At 38.7% G+C, this 22,312-nt stretch overlaps 1 protein-coding gene across 1 annotated transcript; it reads right to left on the reverse strand.

The window, feature by feature from the left end:
• Positions 1-510: 510 nt before the first annotated feature.
• Tiprl (TOR signaling pathway regulator) lies at positions 511-21,972 on the reverse strand. The gene is made up of 7 exons (XM_047521483.1): positions 21,719-21,972; positions 15,339-15,518; positions 14,593-14,692; positions 8,712-8,843; positions 4,561-4,656; positions 3,330-3,392; positions 511-2,283 (listed from the first exon to the last, which is right to left on the reverse strand). The coding sequence occupies exons 1-7, from the start codon at positions 21,820-21,822 to the stop codon at positions 2,140-2,142; spliced, it is 819 nt and encodes a 272-aa protein (XP_047377439.1). The 5' UTR covers positions 21,823-21,972; the 3' UTR covers positions 511-2,139.
• Between the last annotated feature and the right edge of the window lie 340 nt (positions 21,973-22,312).

The following is a 22,312-nucleotide window of genomic DNA, read 5'->3' on the forward strand; positions in this document are numbered from 1 at the left end:
AAAAAAAAAAAAAAAAAAGTCTGTACATTTTCAATACAGATGTGATTTTTTTTTTTTTTTTCAATCTTTCTGATCCATGGTTCATGGATGCTTGGGCCACATGCATCCCAAGGAGGTTTGACAGCATTATATCTTTTCATTATTGTAATCTCTTACATCCAGCATCATATGGGCACATAGTACTCAAAACTAAAATGGAATGACACTTATGACAGATATTCATCTTTTCAAAAACAGAAAACATTAATCCAATGCACAGAAAATACTAGCTAATCAAAACATCTACAAAAATACTGGGGAACAGAGGCAAAGGAGGGACAAAAGTCTCAAGGTATACTGCTGGTTTATATTGTGAACTACCTGTTTGGTTGTCATTTGTCATCTGCATGGAGAATTTGCCTGCTATGTCGACCAAGTTCAAAACATATGGAACAAAGGAGAAACACACCCCAAACCACTCTCCTTCAGTTAAGCTATACGAAAAGTTGAAATAAATTAAGGAGCATAATATGCATCAGTAATTCCTTACTGTTTATTCTCCTATTACAAAAAAGACACTTGGAACAAATAAATATAAAATGGTACATAACATTTAGCAATGGCCAAATACACATTTTCTTGTTATCCCCACAGGAATAAACTAATGAAAATTGCAGAAGCACACTCATCCCACCCCTCCCACCTTCTTTAAGGAAAAAAAGTCAATTCTTTTTATTCTCCATAATTTTTAACAATGGATTCTCAAAATAAGTAATCTAAGTCTATTCAAGGACCAAGACATCTAAAACAACCAAGTTAAAAAAAAACACACATGTGTACACACTCACACAATGTATAATATGATGCTTCCCAGAAACTGCAACTAATGAATATTCATGAAAGTTTTTATTAATAGTATGAGTAGAATCTTTTGTGTTCAGATCTGCATGATGAATAAAACAAAGCTGAGTGCAATGTATGTATATGTACATACTTTCCCATCCTAAGAGAAATCATTAAATACAGGTATATTTAGTATACAAAGAACACAAAATTCTGATTTCCTATACCTTGGAGGTAATGCAGAAGGCAGTCATATAGCAAAACTACATATAACCAAATTTACCCCGACTGTTTGGCTCACAATAATGTACAAAATTTGAGCTATGATTAATATCCAAGTGTATTTTTTTCACTAAAATTTATCTTCAGGCCAATACCTGAAGAGTTGAGCTTTGCTAATACTTTCAATTAAATATTCTTATTTAACAGGCTTTCCATCAAGTGGAAATATGTACAAAGGTTATTTTGAGAACAAAGGGGGGATTCTCCCCTTGCCCTTTAAAAAATCATTTTTAAAAATCCATTTCAAGTAATCTCTTACTTGGTGCTTACATAATTTCCCACTTTATGAAGACAATCTAGAAAGGCAGAAAATAATATAAAATGATTAAAGGGTCATCATCAAAAGAAACCAATGGATGTGAAATTTACTTTTGCATGCTTTTGTACTAGCTAGGTCCTGAGCTGAAAAGTACCTAGAGATGGAGGAGAGACAGCTCTGCCACCCTAGGTTCAAGTTCCATGTACATAACAGCTTCAGTTCCTCAAAACACTAGGGGGTTTTCAGTTCCATGTCTAAAACTTTCTTTAAATCTCAAAGGTAATTTAAAATTAGGGGGCAGATACTTTTTAAAATTTTTGCAGGCGAAGATCATTAAATTATGGCAAGTCACAACTCTCCATAAGTGCAAATGAACATTAGAAAGCCCAAAGCCAAGAACCAGTACATGAACATGCACAATCTGGGATTCAATGACCCAAAGTAACCTCTTCATGGCAGAAGACAGTGTTTCAATATGGCTGCAGATCGTGCCTACTGCTCGTGAGACATACACATATCACTCTGAAGTCCCACTTTGTGATAAGTCATAAATCCAAACTTAACTCCAGAACATGTAAATCTGAAGTGTGAATTTGGAGAGACAGTACAAACAGCAGTTGAGTGGACCTGCCTGCAACAATCCTTTATTTTTTCTTTTAAGGCTACAGAAGATCTGCACATAAACAAGGCAATTAACTCTCATAATAAAAATACCCCCTTACAAATAGCCAAAATGTTTAGTCGGATTCCATGGTGAGTACATGCTGTAGCACATTCTATTCCACAGGTGTACATTCTTGTGAGTCTGCAGGGTTAAGATCGATTCTTTCTGGAAATATCAGCTTCTCACAGACTGCCTCCTTTATTGGTAAATACTGTGATATTTCATTAGGTTCCGTGAACAGGGAAGGAGGGACATGCTAGGAGATACATACATCACATTAATATATTCTCAGTTATTGCAATGCCATTTTTTTGAAAACGTCTTGGTTTAAGTATCCTCAAACTATGTCAATTTCAAAATTGGGTGCAACATATGCATTAAAGGAGCATTATTACATACACCTAAAAATAATCATTCAATTCTTACTGAATGCAAAGACCACAGGGTTACATAGTTTACAAAGCTCCCAAAAATGTCATAAGAATTTAATACATCTTAATTCAGCCCCCTATTCCTGTTACTTTGGTAACTTGAAAGCCTTAATCTTCAGTTAGAGCCATTATGTTGTCTAGAACACAATCTGAGCAACTTTTCTAACCCAGCTTTCAAAATACCCAGACAGAAATAAGAATTCATGGCAAAACAGAATACTGTGTTCGTAGAAAGGTATTACTTTTTAAGCAATTCATTCTAAAATTCTAAGTGTTGAGGAAGCTCTTCCCAAGTCCCCAAAGAGCAAAAACTAAAGGAAAATTATGCCAAAGTATGTCACAGTAGAGAATTACTACATTTGAGGAAGAAAAAAGAGAGACTGTGGAAAGGAATTCTCAGTGGTAGGTGCAGAGTAGAAAGCACACCTAATTGGTGCCAGCTGGCACTCCACCACAGATATATGGCTCAGGTGAAGTCACATCCTTGGATAAAATGTGAAAATGAGACTGAATGATGGCTAATATCTAACAACTCCAAGTGTTCCTGTATTTGAGGCAAGCTCAAAAATGATATGCTCCAGGGGCAGAAGTGGGGAAGTGCTAGGGAGTGATACTGACCAAATTATATTTTTATCTTGTGTGTGTGTACAAATATGTAACAATAAATCTTATCATGACGTACAACTATTATGCACCAATAAAAAGTGTGGGGAAAAAATGCTATGCTCCAGGAAGTAGGATTTATCCTATAGAGCTCTATGAATGAATGGATAATTTATGGATGTAAATTTAATGAATTGACATAGTTAGGGAGATACCATACTTAAAACATCAAAATTCAATTTCTAAAAACTGAAATTTAAATACTTACCATTAGATTAGCGATTTTGCTCTCTCTTGATGTGTATTCTCGTAACATGTAGGTCTTGTCTGCCTATGTTTAAAAGTGCAATAAATGTATTTGCATTGATTTACATATTTCCAATCCCTATAATCACAGCAATACTAGATACATGTATGGAAACAAATTTAATATTACCAGGTGAAAGAAATACAAGCAGAGGTTTCCTTTGAAAGAATATAGGTAGGACTGGGGATATAGCTCAGTTGGTAAAGGGCTTGCCTTGCATGCACAAGGCCCTGGGTTCAATCCCCAGCATCACAACAAAAAAGAAAGAAAGAATGTAGATATGTGTATGTATATATAAGATATACAAGAGATTTTAATTAAGTTAAAACAATATTATTAAGATTTTTTTCACTCTCTCTGGGGAATAAAAATACAGTATGTCTCTGTTTAAAAAAAAAAAAAAAATCCTAAGTAAATGATTTAGGAAAACACCACGGGGTTCAAATTCCAGTTCTGTTGCCTCCTGACTGTGGAACTGGGGCACACTGCCTCATTTTCTTTGCCTTGGTTACCTCGCCTATGAAACAGAGGTCTGACGGCATTGATTCCCCGGCTGTTACGAGAGGTTGGCGTACAGTACTATGACCGCCAGGGGTCTATTGATACCAGGGGTCTATTCTCTAATTTCTCACTCTACAAAATCACAAATCCAAAGTTAAAAGTTCATTCAGAAAGAAAAGACTGTGATGAAGCTACTGGAAGAATTTTCATGACAGTTTAAGCCCTCCCAACACTTTTTTTTTAACTGCATGGTAACAGTTACTTTAGATGGAACATAAAAGTTTTCAACTTTAGACCAGCTATCGATGTAATTAAGTATCAGGGATTTCAGAAGGCCATCTGCCTGGCATTTCTAACATCAGGACATTATATGAACAATATACACTAAAAACGAAAGAAAGAACCAAAGGGCAGTTTTCTTAAATGTGGATTAAGTACATGCAAAAAGTTCTTCAACATCACCCCCAACCCAGGGTCTTTTAGAAAACATTTTCAGTAACTAAAATTTCTAGAAAAGATGTGATTTTTTTTTTATAACAATGGGCAGTCAAGAGTGAATCTGAGACAAACCTAAAGGTCAGAAAGATGCCATCTAACAGAAAACATTATTTAATTTCCAATTCCCAGAGTGAGAACACAACATTAACAGGCCCAATATCAACCAGCACAATCATTAAGCGAGAACAGGTACCTCATGGTAAAGTCTCGTGTCGTTCATTCTGATAAGCACCCCATCAATCCTCAAGAAAAACCGCAACAGTAGAAAAAAGCTAGAAGGCATTACTCTCTGAGGGAGGAAAAAGTACATTCATATTTTAATGAAAATATTTCATTACTTTGCTAAAAGAAAAAAAATTAAAGGCTTTGGAAGAAAGCTAAATTAGCAATAAGAATGTTCCTTAACTTACAATGGGGGTATGTGCCAATAAACCATTTCAGCTGAAAACACCTAATCAAAACTGCATTGAGCACACCCAGCCTGCCAACACAGAAGCTTAGCAGTATGTGGCACGCAGCAGGGTCAGGTTTGCCCTGGTGACCACACAGCTGAGTGGGGGCTGAGGCTCTGTGCCCAGCATCAGGAGTGCCCTACCATATACTGCTAGCCTGGGAAAAGATCAAAATTCAGAATTCAAAGTACAGTTTTTACTGAATGCATCTCACTCTTATACCACCATGAAGCCCCACCCCCAGTTAAAAAAAAAAAAATCACCAGTAGAACCACTGTAAGTCAGGAATTGTCTGTACATAAAAATCTCTAAACCACAGCGGCTCTTTGTCCTGGTGGCAAATGGCCTCAAAACCTTGTGTGAACTACTTAATGTCACGGTTTCAGTTTCCTACAGTAGAAAAATGTTTTTCTAGGTCAAAATAAATTGAGATACAAAAGATTTAATTCCAAGTAATATGAAAATTACAATGTTCATTTTAAAAAATAGTAACACTTACAGTAAATATCAAACATCAGTAAAATCAAAATGAAAGAACGACCTGGATTCTTGCTGCTACTCACTTGTATTCACTTTACACACAATAAAGAGACCTTGAACAGTACGTTCTATCTCAGTGAAATCAATTAGGCACAATTTCATATTGCCAAAGACTGGGTTATCAGAATGATAGAACATGTTCTTAACGGTTTTCATTTGTGGCACATCTACAAACTCCCATGCTTTCCAAATCTAACTCCTAAAGAGAGGGCCATGATGAGCTGAAAGCAAGAAGATGGTCCTGGTGGCAGGGAGGGAGAGGGTAGAAGGGGTGGAAGGCATTTCATTATTTAAATATTTATTGCTAAATAAATATTTACTATCGGGGCTGGGGAAATAGCTCAGTCGGTAGAGTGCTTGCCTTGTAAGCACAAGGCCCTGGGTTCGATCCCCAGCACCCAAAAAAAAAAAAAAAAAAAAAAAAAAAATATTTACTATCTACTGAGTGCCAAGTTTCTTACTATAGTAGGTCTTGGATTTATATAAATGAAAAGATAAAAATATCAAGGCTCAAAAAGTTTACCAACCAGGGAAATGGTAAAATAGATAAAATGATGGGGCAGCTACTACGATAAGTAAGCACAAGATGCAAGAAGCAGAGAAAGAAAAATCTAAGTCTACTCAAGAAAGTCAGAGAAGGCAGCACCTGAGCTGCCCGTGGAAAGAACGGACTAGGAGAATTCCACAAAGGAAGAAGCATGTACAGAAAGTTTTGAGGTATGAAACACTCAAGAGAACTATCTACAATTCCATATAAGCACAAGTCCACCTTATGAAGAAACAACAGGACGACCTGTCACGATAGCAGCCTAACTGTTACCTAGAGAGCTGCCAGTCACAAGTCAAGCTCCCTCCTGCCTTTGGACCTTTTCACACCCTGTTCCTTATTCTGGCTAATGTTTACCTGCCCTTCAGTCCTTGTATAAAAAAACCAATGTCTCTTCCCAGAGGGAGGCCCCTCTTACCATGGCATGTCTAGGATCCCCTCGCTATCCTCTTCCATGAACAGCACTAGAAATCAACAGGGCGAGCCTGCACTCACTTTTGTGTTTACTCTACCAACTGAGCTATCTCCCCAGCCCTTGTGTTTACTCCTCAATGCCCATCTCCTGCCACCTGACTGGAGGCTTCACCACAGCGGGGATACTTGCTTCCTTCATCACAGCATTCCACCACTTAGGATATACTCAACACATAGCAGGTGCTCACTAAATTTGCCAAATGAAAGAGAGGGTGGACACTATGTGGAGAGAAGGCTCTGAGTCAACACAGCATCTTCCTGCAGGCACCCACCTGGGCTAAAATCATCCCCATGGTTTAAAAAAAAAAAAAAAAAAAAATCACTCACTCACACACACAGCCTATAAGACTCATATTCTCTGTTTCCTATGCCTTTGTTTCTTCTACTATAATTCTGGAATTTTTAATATTTGCTCTACATTTATATCTCCATTCCTACATTTTTCACTTACTGCCTAGTCATATAATTTAAATTGTTCTTGCCAAAGTGAACAATATCCTAATTACTAAAACCAATATACAAACCTTTTAGTCTAATAGACACCATCCTAATCTAAGCTTACAAGCCCTCTTTATCACATGACGCTGACCTTAATGCCCTCCTCCTTAAAAAGGTCTACTTTCTCAGCTTCCCAAGAAGGACACTTCCTGATGTCCTGCCTACATCGTATGTACCAGGCTAGTCTGCTTCTGCAGAAGGGAATTTCACTGTCCACACCTCACTGCCCCTAACCCAGAAACTATGGCATTTATTTTGTTTAGAACAGATGTGTTACATTGCTAGAAAGAAACCAACCCGGAAAGAGCACTATTATAACAAAATCCTTCCAGGCATTCTCAAAATTGTACTCCTGTCACCTAACTTAACAAAAGTTATACTCAGAAGGAAAAAAGAACACTTTAAGATGATGTTACTCCTCCATTTGAGACTTACTATTCACTCTGGTACACACATAATACTTAATTAAGGCCCATACCTTCATCCTCAGAACACGTGGCTCCCCCCACACTCATAGATAGGCCCTCCCACTTGGACACAAATGCCTGTGCAGATATGCAAACGCATATTCAACACTACTGATTCAGTGGGTGGGTAGACAAGTGGAAGGGGACATGACTGGATGAGTTGGTGGTGAATAAATCTAAACGAAAAAGAGCAAACAAATCACATTATCGGTATATGTGAACATGGAACAATGAAACTACCTTTCTGTATAAATAATGTATACTAATAAAAACATACAAAAAAGGAAATTGGAGTTTTAAGTGAGCAAGGGTCTAAGGTGCTGCCTAGTACTAGAATAATGATATATATTAGATGGTACAAAGAAAATTTGTAGCTAATTAGTCTCACAGTCAGATAAACAAATCTTTTGGGGGCCTGGTTTATGAAACATACAGGTTGAACTTAATGAGCCTCTAAAAATTCATTTCAATTGCAAAATCCTATGATCCCACAGAAAAAAATCTGACTTTAAAACAAATATTTTGTTCCTTTTGTATTACTGCTTTCATTTTTTATTACTGCTTAAGTCCCAGTACCCATATCATTGTGCTCAAGAACAATGCCTGACGCTGAGGTCTCTGTTTCTGAGAGACCCCATGATAAATGCTATAACTGTGAGGTCTGAAATAAAAGTACTTATTACAGGAATATGAAAAAGGCATATTGAACTCTGCCTGAGAGAACTGTGAATAAAGAAGCAGTGATATTGTAGCTAGGACTTAAAGGCGAAGACATTTCATAAAAAGTTTCAGTTGAGATTTTTTTTTTTTTTAACATATTAGAAACCCCATCATAACCCAATAGTAAATAAATATGAATAACTGCTAGTGGCCTATTTATTATCTTTAAAGTAAGTTCCACCAATAATATTATTAATGGAAGTCATACATGCTCCATTTTTAGAATTTACAAATCACTTTTCTACTTCTATGCTAAAAAATGAGATGGCAGTTTAATGATGCACTGGCATCCTAACACATGGGTCTTTTTATTTATTTATTTTTTTTTGCGATCTGTAAAATGTGAAAATTAAGCTGTTTTCAGGTTAAATAATAGGCAAATGAAATACAAAGTAGCCAAGCAATTGTATATATACATATATATATATATATTTTTAAATGCTTTGCTGAGGTAAAGTCTTAATAATATACTGAAATTTTCAAATAAACTATATAATGGATAGTCACTACAGTGTATTCTTGACCCAAGTGAAAATTGTACACAGTATGAGAAGACTCAGTGTGATGCCAAGGAAGTCTTATATTTCTGCCTAATGGCAAGAATGGAACAAAAATGTCAATTTATAACAAAAATCATAATACTTACAATTTTCACACTCAGGCTTGAAACACCATGATCATGAAGTTCATCCTCAAACAGGAGAACTTCTTCAAAAAATTTAATCTGTTCTCTGGCTTTCAATTTCTCTGTATCTATATGATCTGTTGTAGGTACAACCTGGAAGAAAAAAATTAAACACATTAAGGGCTGGGATTGTGGCTCAGTGGTGGATGCTTGCCTAGCATGCAGGAGGCACTGGGTTTGATCCTCAGAACCACATACAAAACTAAATAAAAAATAAAGTTAAAAAAAAAAAAAGCTGAAATTCTTTTAAAAAAACAAAAAAAAAAAACAAGAACAAAATGTTAAAAAAAAACAAAATGTTAAAAAAATTAAACACATTAAAAAAAAATTTAAGGAACTATAGAGTCACAGAAAGTAGTTTTTCCTCTCAGCCTTTCCTGCATGGCCAGAGTGTACAGTTCTAGATGTGGGTGTTATCAGTGCACATCAAAGAACAGAATGTGCCTTGACTTGGAAAAACTGAAGACACCTCAGATATCCAGTATTACAGCTTCAGAGAAGTATAAAGTCAAAAGTCCCCATCCTTCATACAAGTTCAATGAAAACCAAGTGTTGTATTATGACTAAGAGAAAATTAACCAACTGAAAACTGGTAAATGTGAACTACAACTATCACATGTTTTGTGCTATGAAAGCACACTTATAAGTATTCATTTGGAATTTAAAAAGATTTTCCCATTAGAATGTTATATCTTTGATTCCCAGCCTAATGCCTCAAAACTTACAAATAAAAGAAAGAGAATAATGTGAATGTGAATAATGAGATAAGCAAGAACTTTAGAAAAATCCTAAGGGTAACTCCCGGTACCACACAGGACTTTGGACAAAACTGGCAATCTTTTCAATGTATTATTTTGTAGTTCTCACACACACACACACACACACACACACTCAAGCTCTCTCTCTCTCTCCCCCTCTACCCCCAACAAAAACATAATCCCAGGGCATACTGTTATCAGGAGTTCACTAAACCCAGTGCCCAGTGTCTCATAACAGTAGCACCCAAATCATTTGCCATTTGTCATTCCTTTCTTTCTTCATGGTGATACTGGGGATTGAACCCAGGGTACTCGACTACTGAGCTACATCCCCAGTCCTTTATTTTGAGGCAAGGTCAGGATTGCCTAGGCTGGTCTGCAACTTGGCAATTCTCCAGTTTCAGCCTCCAAAATTAATGAATCACAGGCATACACCATCCACTACACCCATTTTCAACATAAAATGCTCAGCTTTTCTATTATTGACATGGGTTATCACAAACACAAAAGTTACTGTCAAACTATAAGTATTCAGTAAATGGCAGCTATTATTTTGCTTTACTAAACAGTCATAATTAGGTCATTTCCTTGACTTATGAGCAGAATCCGAAAATGAATAATTTGACATAACTGTATAGGAATTAGAAGAAAACTATAAAGATTATTCAAGAGACTACACAGATTTGGGGGAGGGGAAATCTAAAGAGTATTAAAAGATGTAAGGAGAAACAGTTTCAGTAAGTAACACATATTATTCCCAAGAGAAAATAATATCCACAGTTCTTCCATATTCACCTACAGATGACCCTTCATGCCTCTGCAGTTTTGCAACTGTCCCTCTTGGTTTAACTTGCTTTCAATTAAATTCTGATGACACAATGACAATCTTAAATAATTTTTAATTAATTTCAATTACTGGAATTGATAGCTAAGAAATACATGTTTATACTAATCTGTGCATATAGTATGTATATACACACACACATCTATAAACATGTCTATATGTAACCATCTGTATCTACATTAAGTCAAACACAAGTTTCCACTGATGCCTCCAACTCTAATCTATTCCACAGGATCACGTCAGCTTCTCCCCCTTGCTACGCCGTGAGTTCCTACACCAACAGGGATGAACCTGACTTCCCCCATCACCATCCACTTACCTAACAATGCATAGGCATGGCAGTACCAGCACTGCTAACCCACACCTGTAGGGGCAAGAACTGTCAGCGAGCTTCAGAATCAAATGCAGCACCTTTTGCCTTTACTCTTACAAACTTCATTCCTTTCCAATGTTTACATCAGCACATATGCCCCCTAAAATTACTTATATCAAGATAATAAAGATAAAATGATCAACAAGCATGTGAAGAGATGATCAATATCACTGACCATTAGGGAAATACAAATCAAAACCAGAGATCATCTCAAATACATTAGAATGTCTACTTTAAAAAAAAAAAAAAAAAAAAGAAAAGAAAAGAAGGGCTGGGGAGATAGCTCAGTCAGTAGAGTGCTTGCCTTGCAAGCACAAGGCCCTGTGTTCGATCCCCAGCACCGCAAAAAAAAAGAAAAGAAAAGAAAAAAGAAAGGAAGAAAAGAACAAAAAAAAAATGTTGAAAAGGGTAGAAAGGTAAAATGGGACACCCACTGTGGAAAATAGTATGATGGCTCCTCAAAAACTTAGAAGAAATTACCACATGACCCAGCAATACAACTTCTGGCTATACATCTAAAAACACTAACAGCAGGATCTCAAGGAGACAGCTGCACGTTCATGTTCACAGTGGCACTATTCACGACAGCAACCCAACGTGCATCAACAGGAACAAACCGTGCTGTACACATGCAGTGGAATACTACTCAGCTTTAGAAAAGAAGGCAACACTAATTCATGCTATAACAAGGATGAATAACCCTGTCACAAAAAGACAATGTATGAATCCACTCGTATGAGTTATTTAAAGCAAACAAACCCACGGAAACAGAAAGCAAGGAGGAGGTTGCCAGGGTCTGGGGTGGGAGTTGGGGAACTGTCCAATGGACGCGGCATTTTGGTTTCACAAGACGAGAGCTCTGGAGCTTGGTCACAAAACAATGCTAACATGCTTAAGACTTCTGAACTGTACACTTAGGAAAGATGATAGGTTTTTATGGCCAAGATATTAAATAACAGTGAACAAACTAGATAAGTGTTTCAATGTACTTTAAAAAAATTTTTAAATGCATGGACACTAAGCATGTTTTATCACAAAAAGGCAGTATAACTAGGAGCAGCATTAACCGAAAAGAAGATGGTCCCATATGATAGGTCACTGCATGCCAGGTACAGTCCTGAACAGCTGACCTGTGTTCCTACCACATTCTTACACTACAACCTCAGATGCCTAAGGTGACCTGGCTAAAAAAATCGTAAGACTAGAACTGTATCCAGCAGGTCAGCAGAACTCTGTGAGGGGCTCTCTTTTCTTATACTATGTTACAACTCATAGAATAATAAGTTAAGCCACCCAAGAGTGAGAAAATACTGAACACACACAGCCTCTAGCAATTAAAAAAGCAAGGATTTTACAGCAAAAGAAGGCTCCATTCTGATTCCTTATTTTTTAATACTCCTGCTGTCCATATGAAATATATATTGCCTGTACAGAGCCTCTTAGAAAGGACTGAAGAGTTGAAGAATTAAAAATCCCAACCAATATTATAGGTAAAACAGAACAAAACCTTAGATTCCCAAGGAACGGATCTTCCACATGACTAGAGTGCCTGCAAAAGCTACAACTCTGGTGTTATGTTGTCAATGCGTGTTACTGCAGGACATTGTAAAGAGAGACATGCTTTAAGATCTTGAACCCATTTCTTCACCTACAAAATAAGGATAACAATACTTACCTTACAAGGTTATTGTGAAGTTTAAACAACAAAACCTTAATAATTTTGCCTGGAAAACAGTTACTTTGTTTTCTGTGCACTGTTTTGTTTTGTAAAGGGAACACATTCACCAATTCTAGTTCATAAAGCAAGAGTAAATATTTAGACAATCCATCTCTTACTCTTGGTATTTCAATAATATTAACTTCGGTCCCCCTGACATTTGAGACATATTATCCCAAGGACAACAGCTGCCATGTGCTGCCATCTTACTGTGGAACAGACACTGCACTCAACACTTCACATATATGACCTTATTTACTACCTCACAGTTGCTATTGTCCTCAGTTCACCAAAGTGAGACAAGGTTTCACAAGATAAAGTTGCTTTTCCAGTGGGCTGGGGTATGGCTCAGTTGGTACAGGGCTTACTTAGCACATGTGAGGTCCTGAGTTCAATCTGTGTGCGCGCGCACACACACACACACACACACACACACACACACACACACAAATTGTTTTTCCAAGATGGTAAATGGTGCTGACTTGAACTTGAGTCTGCATTCTGCCAAAGCTTGAGTTCAATACCACCACTGTAAGGTGATTACATTGATATTCATCAGCAACACCTTAGAATAAATCACATTATAAGCTGAAGTGTCAATAAGAGAGTACTGAACAGTTTTCACCTCCTATTACTTTCAGTCTTGGTTTCTAACTGCCATGGTTCTTGCTTGTGACTTGCTCCTGATGCTAACGTTCACAACTAATGCCTCTTCATAGCCTCCAGGAGGTTTTTCCTAAGTCAGTCCACAAAGTTAGTCTTCAGCATTCATGAGGTTAAAGTAAGTTCCCATTTCCTCACTCCTGGCAACAAAATATCAAGTGACCTAAACTTTCTGCAAACTTTAATCAGAAGAGAGGAGGAGAATACTAATCTATGCAGTTCTGTCTGGGACTGGATTAAGCTTGCTCTCTCATTAGATAAAAAGGAGCAATCTCTCTGTTGTGCTGTACCCACAACTTCTAGGATTAGTACCTGACACACAGAGTTTAAGAAACACCTGCTGAATGAATGAATAAAGCATGTCATCTCAAAAGTTATATTTTGGTCCTGGAAGTCCCAAGAAATAGTTAAAGCTTGAAATGTTGCAGAGGTTTCTAGAAACTCATGACAAGAATTAAGTTCTTACTATGAACTTCTATCTTCTTGAGACTAAAAATCTCTGCACAGACAGTCCATATACAACCCTATCTTCTTAACATTTCTGCCTAAGCACCAACATAGAATATAGTCTCCAATAACTTCTAATGAAAATAGTTTACAAGGAAATATTTTTGTGCTTTAAATGATCTGACATTTAGAGATACGCGATCTAAGTCCAATTTGTTTCATTTCAGTCATACTGTAAGATTTTAAAATACAGCTTAAGTCCCAATAAGATCTACCAGTTTCACCTTCCATTTACCGTGAAGTGAGTCTCTTCTTCAGTAGGGCTTACAGACAGGCAACTTAACACCAATATAAAGCTTTAGAAGGTACTGGGAACTTTGCCGTGAATTATTTTATATCAAAACTCTACTGTGTGGTTAGGTATGTCTTTATCCAGTTTGCTGATAAAACCAAGATTTGGATAGATTAAGAAGAATGCCCAAAACTATCCCAGCTTCATACAGAGGGCAGGGAGGACACAAAATGAAGTTGTCTGACCAGTGTTCTATTTGTTCATGTGCAAAATTCTAAGCTACTAGCTAGTAAGTCCTGTCTAAATCATCTTGGTCATGACAATGTTAACACTAAGGCAGTTGCCATTCTGCCAACCACACTTTCAAGAATAAACACTACTCCACTACTCAGGCGCTGCCACACTACTCCAGGCCAGCGTGCTGGCAAGAGAATCGCTAGGGCCCAGGAGTCCAAGGTCAGCCTGGGTAACATATAGAGACCTCATCTCTGACAAAAAAAAAAAAAAAAAAAAAAAAGGATAAATGATGTTCTATTATGGCCTTCTTTTATTTTCTACTAAAAAAAAAAAAAAAAAAAAAAAAAAATCAATAAGCAAAATCCCCTCATATAGGTTCAAAAGCCTGCCAACAAGAATGAACGTAGTAACAAAACGAAAAACAAAACAAAAAACCCCCAAAACCATTAGTATAAAGTTCTAATGCTGAGGCTGTCCAAGATAACTAATGACTTGTAAAAGTAAGATTTACCTTTAATTTAAGAGATTCTCCCAATAACGTTCCTTTATAATCTGTCGTATAGGTCCAATCGTAGGGCTTAACAACCTCTTTGGAGTGCTCACCCTCCGTCCTCGTGTACCAAAATGAAAAGGATCAGATTTAGTGATGCAGAATATAGATCATGTATTCATACATCACACCAAATTACTCTACAAGTACAAAAAATCCTACTAAATTCCCTGACTTGTCATAATTCACTAGTAGATCTTTCTTATAGTATTTCACTAGATCTTTCTTACAGTCTTCCTGCACATTTATTGCTACATTTGCGCTGATGTCATCTTTCCAAGTGGTCTGTGCACTGCCTGAGTCCCTATTTAAAGGCTTATTTCTTTGTATCCTCCAAGGTACCCAGTACAGAATTGGCACAAAGTGAATAACTGCTACTTTGATTATCAAACAAATATTTAATGCAAATTACAAATAAAATCTGTCTTTAAAAACAGGAACATTAAAGTACAATGCACTGCCTTTTGACTAAAGAACACCCAGTCTGAAAAAGTAAATCCTATATAGATTAGTTCAATTATATTTCAATTTAACTCAACAAATATTCAAACAATGGGTAATTAAACTTCATTTTATAGCTGAGAAAAATGAATTCTAGAATAACCCAACTATCAACTTTAATAACACTAGCCCTTCAGTCTAATAAAACACAAACATATATAAAAAGAATATCTTTGTCTTTAACCCATAAATGCCTGGATTCTCACCTGCTTTCCTGCCACTCTTCAGCACAGGCCACTTTAAGCATTCCTTGGTAGTTGTTAACACACCTTAGTGCATCTGTAGCATTGAACTCGATCCCAAAGCCAGAGCCATGCTGGATTCTTAAGACATTGTCTCCAAACATCATTTCAGGGAGAGATGGCATGTGCAATTCATCCGCTAACCTACACAAAACCAAAAGCCAGATGAGAGGACTGTATGTCACTGGGGGCACTTGTATTTCCTTTCATCCAACATAATTCTTCCTACATAACTGAATTAGTTAAATAACATGATTAATAAACATGGTATATTTGCAAGAAATTTATAAAATGCTTTCATCATCAAATCTTTATGGCAGTAAGTAGTAGGCTAAATAAGACAGATCAACAAATACAAGTATATGTACCATGCAGCATGATGTCAGTTAGTGGTAAGTGATACAAAAAAAAAGCAAAGATGCTTCTGAGTAGTGAGATCTGAGCCTCAGGCCTCTTTCCTATATACTAGAATATTTTCTATGTGCTTAGGCCTCATCTGGGCAGTCTCATTAGAAAAAAAAGAAAAGTCACATCAGACATTCTAAAAAGCTGATCACAAATCAGTAATCCACAGGTGTTTTCTGCTAGTTGAACACTGTTGGGGTTTTGTCTCTGTTTATTTTTTTTTTTAATATTTCAAATAGTTGCAACAAAAATGAAGCAAATTTAAATCTGGATTTCTGGTTACAACAACAAAAAACCTGGGCTATCATTGGATCTACATCACCACATGGCACCAACAGGCTGGAGAAGTGCCCCCCCACCTTAAGAGGGCATGGCCTTTCCACGTCACCAATCCCTGTAGCCCCTTAGAAGGCTGAGTTTTAATCCTTGTGGCAAAGGGGATTTTTTTTTTTTTTCAGATTGAATTGACTTTATTTTTATAAGGAATTAAGAAAACATGAGCAAATATTGATTTGCATTAAAAAAATTAAAGTCTGTACATCATTCAAATTTGAAAAATCAGTCAGTTTGACACTAAAAAATGTACTAACAGAATTGTTTCATCTTAGCGCAAAATACTATCAATGGCACATTACAACCAGATATACAAACATGAAAGCAATGCTAAAAGGATGTAAACCTCTGAATCTCAAAGTGATCCAGGAGGTTGAAAGGGACTGTGATGCATCTTATTAGCGGAAATAAACTACCACTGGTGATAAAGGTAAATAAATAAATAAATTAGCAAGGGAAGGAGCCCACAATGCCTGGAATTTTAGAGGAAATGGTTTATTTGGTTCTGTTGTTACACAGGTTTTATCTGTTTTTTTCTTATGTGGAGGTCCCCAGAATATTTCACAATTATATCTTACTTTTTTTTAGTACAGATAATTTTATATTGAAGTAATGACTGCAACTCCCTGTGATTTTAGCCACTGAAGGTAATATTAAAATGTTTTAATTAAGTAGGCTTTTTTCTTTTCTAAAACTGTAAATCAAGAATAAAGAACTTTTCTCTCTTAATTTAAGAAAGACATCTACTTACTTCCTGAAAAAAAAATTTTTTCAAGAAGTTACAATATGAAATTCTAATGTACTAGGAGTCTTGAATAGTTGACAACCCAATTACAGTCATTTAAAATAGAATACTTAGGAATTCGATCTTGAGGGCTCAAAAATACAATTTTTGATTCCTTATGCACTAAATTTCACCAAGAAATGCTAAATTCTATCTAAAAGTTGGGTACTAGTATATATTAACATTCCTAAAGAAAAAAATTCACCACCTACTCAATAATCCTGAAGGAAAATCAGATTAAAAGTAGTAGGGTGGCTGCGGATATAGCTCAGTTAGTAGAGTGCTTGCCTTGCAAGTACAAGGCCCTGGGTTCAATCCCCAGCACCACCAAAAAAAAAAAAAAGTAGTAGGGCATTTGTACATACCATTTGTACAGATGTCTAAACAAACACTTTCCAGGGTGGGGGAGGAATCACACTGAATATTTATAGGCTACAATCTCTTTCTTTTAAAGATTGAAAAAAGATTTAATATCTAGGCATAGAGTCAGAGGTTGCAAAGGGAATCAAAAAGGAGTAAACACTAAAACTGCAAAAGGGATATCTTATTTTGTTTCCTTTTGCTGGTGCTGGGAATTAAACCCAGGACCTTGGGCTGTATCCTCAGCCCCAACAGTCTTAAGTGGCAGCTAGTTGCTTCAGAAAAAGTAGTTATATGCACAGGTCACCATAATTTATGATCCAGTCACCTTGGTTACAACCTAGATTTTCAATACAGGGATGAAAGTCCAACACATTCACCAAAGGCAATTACCAATGGGTTGGCCAGAACTCCTGACTCTGAGCCTGAGAACTCTGCCCAGTGTTTATTCTAAATAGAATAATGAGCAATTGACTCACTATGATTTTCTTTTCAGAAATCTGAGGGACAGTCAAATGAAGCCCAAGCTAAGTGAGATGGCAGAAGCCAGGAGGCAGAGAAAAGGGAAGAGAAGCTGTTAAGTAACTGGAAGGGAAGTAGGGAGAGTGAAGCAAAGACAGAAATAACAGTAACAAGATGAGTGGAGCTTCAGCAGTTGCTGGGGCACAAAAACTGCCCCACTTTCAGAGGTTATTCCTGTACTTAATCATTTCTTCATGTATTATTCTCACACTTCAGCAACCTAGGTCTCCATTTCTTGCGATTCGAAAGCATAAAAAACACAGAAGTTCCATGCAAGTATATTTTCCAGTTACCTTATGTATCAAATTTATTGATTTTGGAAACTTTTCAAAATGGTTTATAGGCTTTTCTATGTTTTTTTTTAAGGAATATAAAACTATTGACCATGTCTGTTTAATTGTTGCTTGCTAATTAAAATACATCAGAATTTGTCTTTATGTTCCTCATCTGCACAGGGAGGTTGGTGACAATGAAAAACTTTTTCATTTCAGGAGTTTTTTTGGGGAAAAAATGTTGCACTTACATACTATAGATATAGATATGAATTCTGTTATGGCTGCTTTTAAATTATCCAATTTAAATTGCTGATTTTTCTGCTGTCCTTAAACAGAAAACATAAAATGTTATTTTACCACTTCTTGATTATCAGAGATCATCAATACATCAACCATACGGGACAATATCCTCAAGTTCAAACGTTCCAATGAGTGAGTGCACCTCCGGAAGACAGGTAACAGCCCCTGAAGCACCCTCACCCCTTTCCATTTGGCTTCTAATCTATTATAGCTAGAAAATCAAACAAACACACTTCTTAAAACTGCACAATGAATAAAAAGAGCATAAATAATAACCACTGATTAGGGAAAAGAGACCACAGGAACTCTTCTCCTCAATGCTCCGAGTGCCCTCCAGGATCGAGCAAGCGCAGGATCTCCGTGCACGTGCTGACAGCTGCTCCAGCACACTAGAAAGCTTTCTTTGCCTTTTCTCCTTTTTAAAACTTCTGGATTTTTTGAACACCTAATTAGCTATGATAACTCAGTAAGGTAAAAAAAACACCATATTAAAGAATACATTCTTACATAAAATCAACAAAGGATCCCCACACATCCCAAGTCCACAAACACCCTCTTTTTTCCAATCACTTTAAATCCATTTCTAGTTAGACACACCAAACAGGTGTGCATACATACACACACACACACACACACACACAAAAAAAAAAAAAAAAAACCACTGCATGATCAAGTTTTAAAATTTAAGTTCCAGATGGAAAAAATACTGGTCCTTATTGGAAACATCTATCTCATTGAATCATCAAAGGCCCATAACTTTAAAAACTATACATTTTAGTTATTCCACTATGGGTGCATAGGAGACAGCTCCGCATTTCCATAAGCACAGTGTTTATGAACTTTTCATTCTTACATGACAACTATATTAATAACAGCAAAGAAAAGACAGCAATTGAAGGTTCCAGCACTTGTAGAAAAAAAAATCTTTTCCAGTAAAATCCTCAACTTGTTATATGTTTCAAACAGTGGTGATGAAAAGAAGCAAAAGCACCTGACACTGTAAGGGAAACCAGCGCTTGCTCAAATTGCTCTCCTCCAGTCTGGCCCACTGCTACCCCAGGACAACCATCAAGCAAAGCATTGCCAGAATTTTACCAAATGTATACTCTGTGACTTAAAATATCAGCTTTGGGACATCTGTACAAAATAAATAATCCCAAATACAGAAAAAGGGCTTACATACTAATACTCTTTAACAACCATATTTATAATAGTGAAAAATAATGAGAAAAAAAAAGTCCCAACCATAAAGAAATGAATGATTATGTAAACTGAAGTATATCTGCATGATGAAATACTATTTTTAAAACATAAGAATGCAGAAAACTGTTTATGATGTAATAGTAAGGAAAAAACTGGACACCTACTGTATATTTATCGCATCTGTGTATGTATGTGTGCACATACCAGTGGGATAATGTTTTTTGAATTGCACATTATTAGAATAACTAATAATGGTAAGTTTTCATCATAAATTTTAAGTAAAATTTATTCTTTCTTATTAGGTGATTCCAGGAAATATGTTTTAACTACTTTACTGAATTCATACTGTATTCATACCAAATATGAAATAATAAATAAAATGTGATAATCTGGGTATCACCCAATGTATATGGAAAATATTCCAGATATATACATAAAAGAATCACTGTTACTAACCTATATTGCTTCAAATGTCTTTTTTGTGTGTGTGTGTGGTTCTGGGGATGGAACCCAGGGCCTTCTGCTTGCAAGGCAAGCACTCTACTGACTGAGCTATCTCCCCAGCCCCCTATATTGCTTCAAATGTTCTAAATTCAAAGTATCTTAAACATAGGCCCAAATACCCCATATCTAATGTCAATCTTCACTTTTAACAAATAGGAAAAACCAGCTAAGGGACAGGAAGATAGGATGCTCCTAAGGTTTTAGGAAACCTCTTTGATCCAACAGTTTACACGATCAATTTCTTAGTACCCTAAAGGCTTTTACACCTAGGGAGATGCACCATGAAAAAACTCAGGATTGATAAGGGTACGACTTCCTTTTCATATGGAAAAAGGACTAGTACACTCTGAAATAATAGATAAGAAGATTATTGATCTGGAATTTGATTCCCTTAAAACATTCCAAACACATAGCATCTCTTAGAGTCTTAAAGTAAATTATATGGGTATTCCAATTTAAAGCTAGCTGCTTTATGGCATAATTACATATGGTGCAATATATAACAGAAAGTTATGTGAAGAGGAAAAAATTCAGAGTAATTCAATCTGTGGTGTGATGAAAGGAACTTTTCTGTATTTCCCTAATTTTTTCAGTGAGTCTCCAAAAATGTTACCATTTATCTCTATTTTTATTTAAGTAAGAAAACAAAATATGGTTTTATAACTCTCATCTCTTCCGTGGTCACTCCTCCACCTGAATCTTAACGTGATAGTGCTCCCTAGGGTCTTCCGTCTGCCTTTTCCTCTGGATGACTTCTCCATGATCTTAACTTACTCCCAAGGCTCCAGGCACCAACTATAAGCTGGTGACTCTCCAACCTGAACCCACAGATGTCATTTTCCTCGAGCTACAACAGAAATATATCGAATTCCTACTGATCTTCTCCACTTCGTGATCCGTGCACACCTCACATTTCAAACTAAACTCGTCCTGGCCCCTAATCTGCTGCCCCCGTGCTGCTCACCGGCTCAACGGCAAAGCTGGACACCCAAGCCAGGCCGCACCTCTGCACCTGCACCAAGCCCTCCCCTCACTTCGGCAGGCCAGCAACCCCGGCACTCAACCTTCTGAAGCCGCTCCCGGCCTCCCCGCCCCGCAGCAGCCTTGCGGGACACGAATCGCAGCTGGCGGTTGTCAGTAACCCTCCAGCCTTCCCGGCCCGGCAGGGACGCGCGCCGCAGGGCGCGGGCGCATCCCATTCCCACGGCCTCCGTCCCGCCCGAAGAGTCCCACAGCCTCGTCGCAGCCCTCCTCCCGCGGGGCACCCGGAACGTGGCCCAGACCCCGCTGGGCACCCGAAAGCCTCGGGCTGCGTGTCCCGGCCCGCGGGCTCCGCACCCGCGCCACAGCCGCCGCGGCAGGTCTGGGTCGGCAGGTCTGGGTCGGCATCCCCGCGAGCCCGCGAGCCCGCGCGCGCCTCCACCCCGCACGGCCGCCCACGCTGCGGGTCGGGCCCCCGGCGAGCACCCGCCTGCTCCGCGCCAAGCCTCCCTTCCCGGCCCCGCTCCAGACCCCCGCCACAGATCGCAGCGCCCGCACCGAGGCGCCGGCGAGTGACAGCTCCCGCGGCCGCGCCCGGAGCGCGACCCGGGCGGCGTGCGGAGGCCCGACCCCCGAGGCCCCGGCCCCGGCCCCGGGCCGCCGCGCCCGCGCCGCACCTCTCCACGTCCGCCGACTTCATGATGTGGGTCTTGGCGGCCGTCAGCTTCCAGGGCCCGAAGGAGAAGTCCTGGTGGCTGCTCTGGAAGCCGTGGATCATCATGGTGAGGCGAGTCCGCAGGCCGCACCGGACGCGCGGGAAGGCGGCTGCGGCGGCGATCACCCGCGGCGGCGCTGCCTGCGGCCCTCCGCGCTCGGCTCCCGAGCCGTTACCATGCCCGCCGCCCCGCCCCTCGCCGCGACCCGGACGCAGCCGCCTTCCCGCCTTCCGCTCCGCCCCTTCGCCTTCTGCTTCCGGGCCAGTGGCAAACACCACGTGACCCACGACCTGCGCTACGGCACACCGGAAGAAGGCAAAGGCGCGAACGCCCGGGCGGGGCTTCGGCGCAGGGGGCGGGGCCACGCCAGGGCGCACCGCCCTCCCGAGCGCGTTGGGTGACGTCATCCAGTGGGCTCCTCGGAGTGCGACCTGGGCGCTGGGAGGACGAGGCGAGCACGTGTTAGACCTTTCCAAGCTGTGTGATGCCTCCTGCTTGAGTGAACGGTGGTGGGGAAGAGTGCGCAACCTGCAGACCAGAACCAACCCCGTAGAG

This window comes from Sciurus carolinensis, chromosome 12 (assembly GCF_902686445.1).
Source record: "Sciurus carolinensis chromosome 12, mSciCar1.2, whole genome shotgun sequence".
NCBI classification, from domain to species: domain Eukaryota; kingdom Metazoa; phylum Chordata; class Mammalia; order Rodentia; family Sciuridae; genus Sciurus; species Sciurus carolinensis.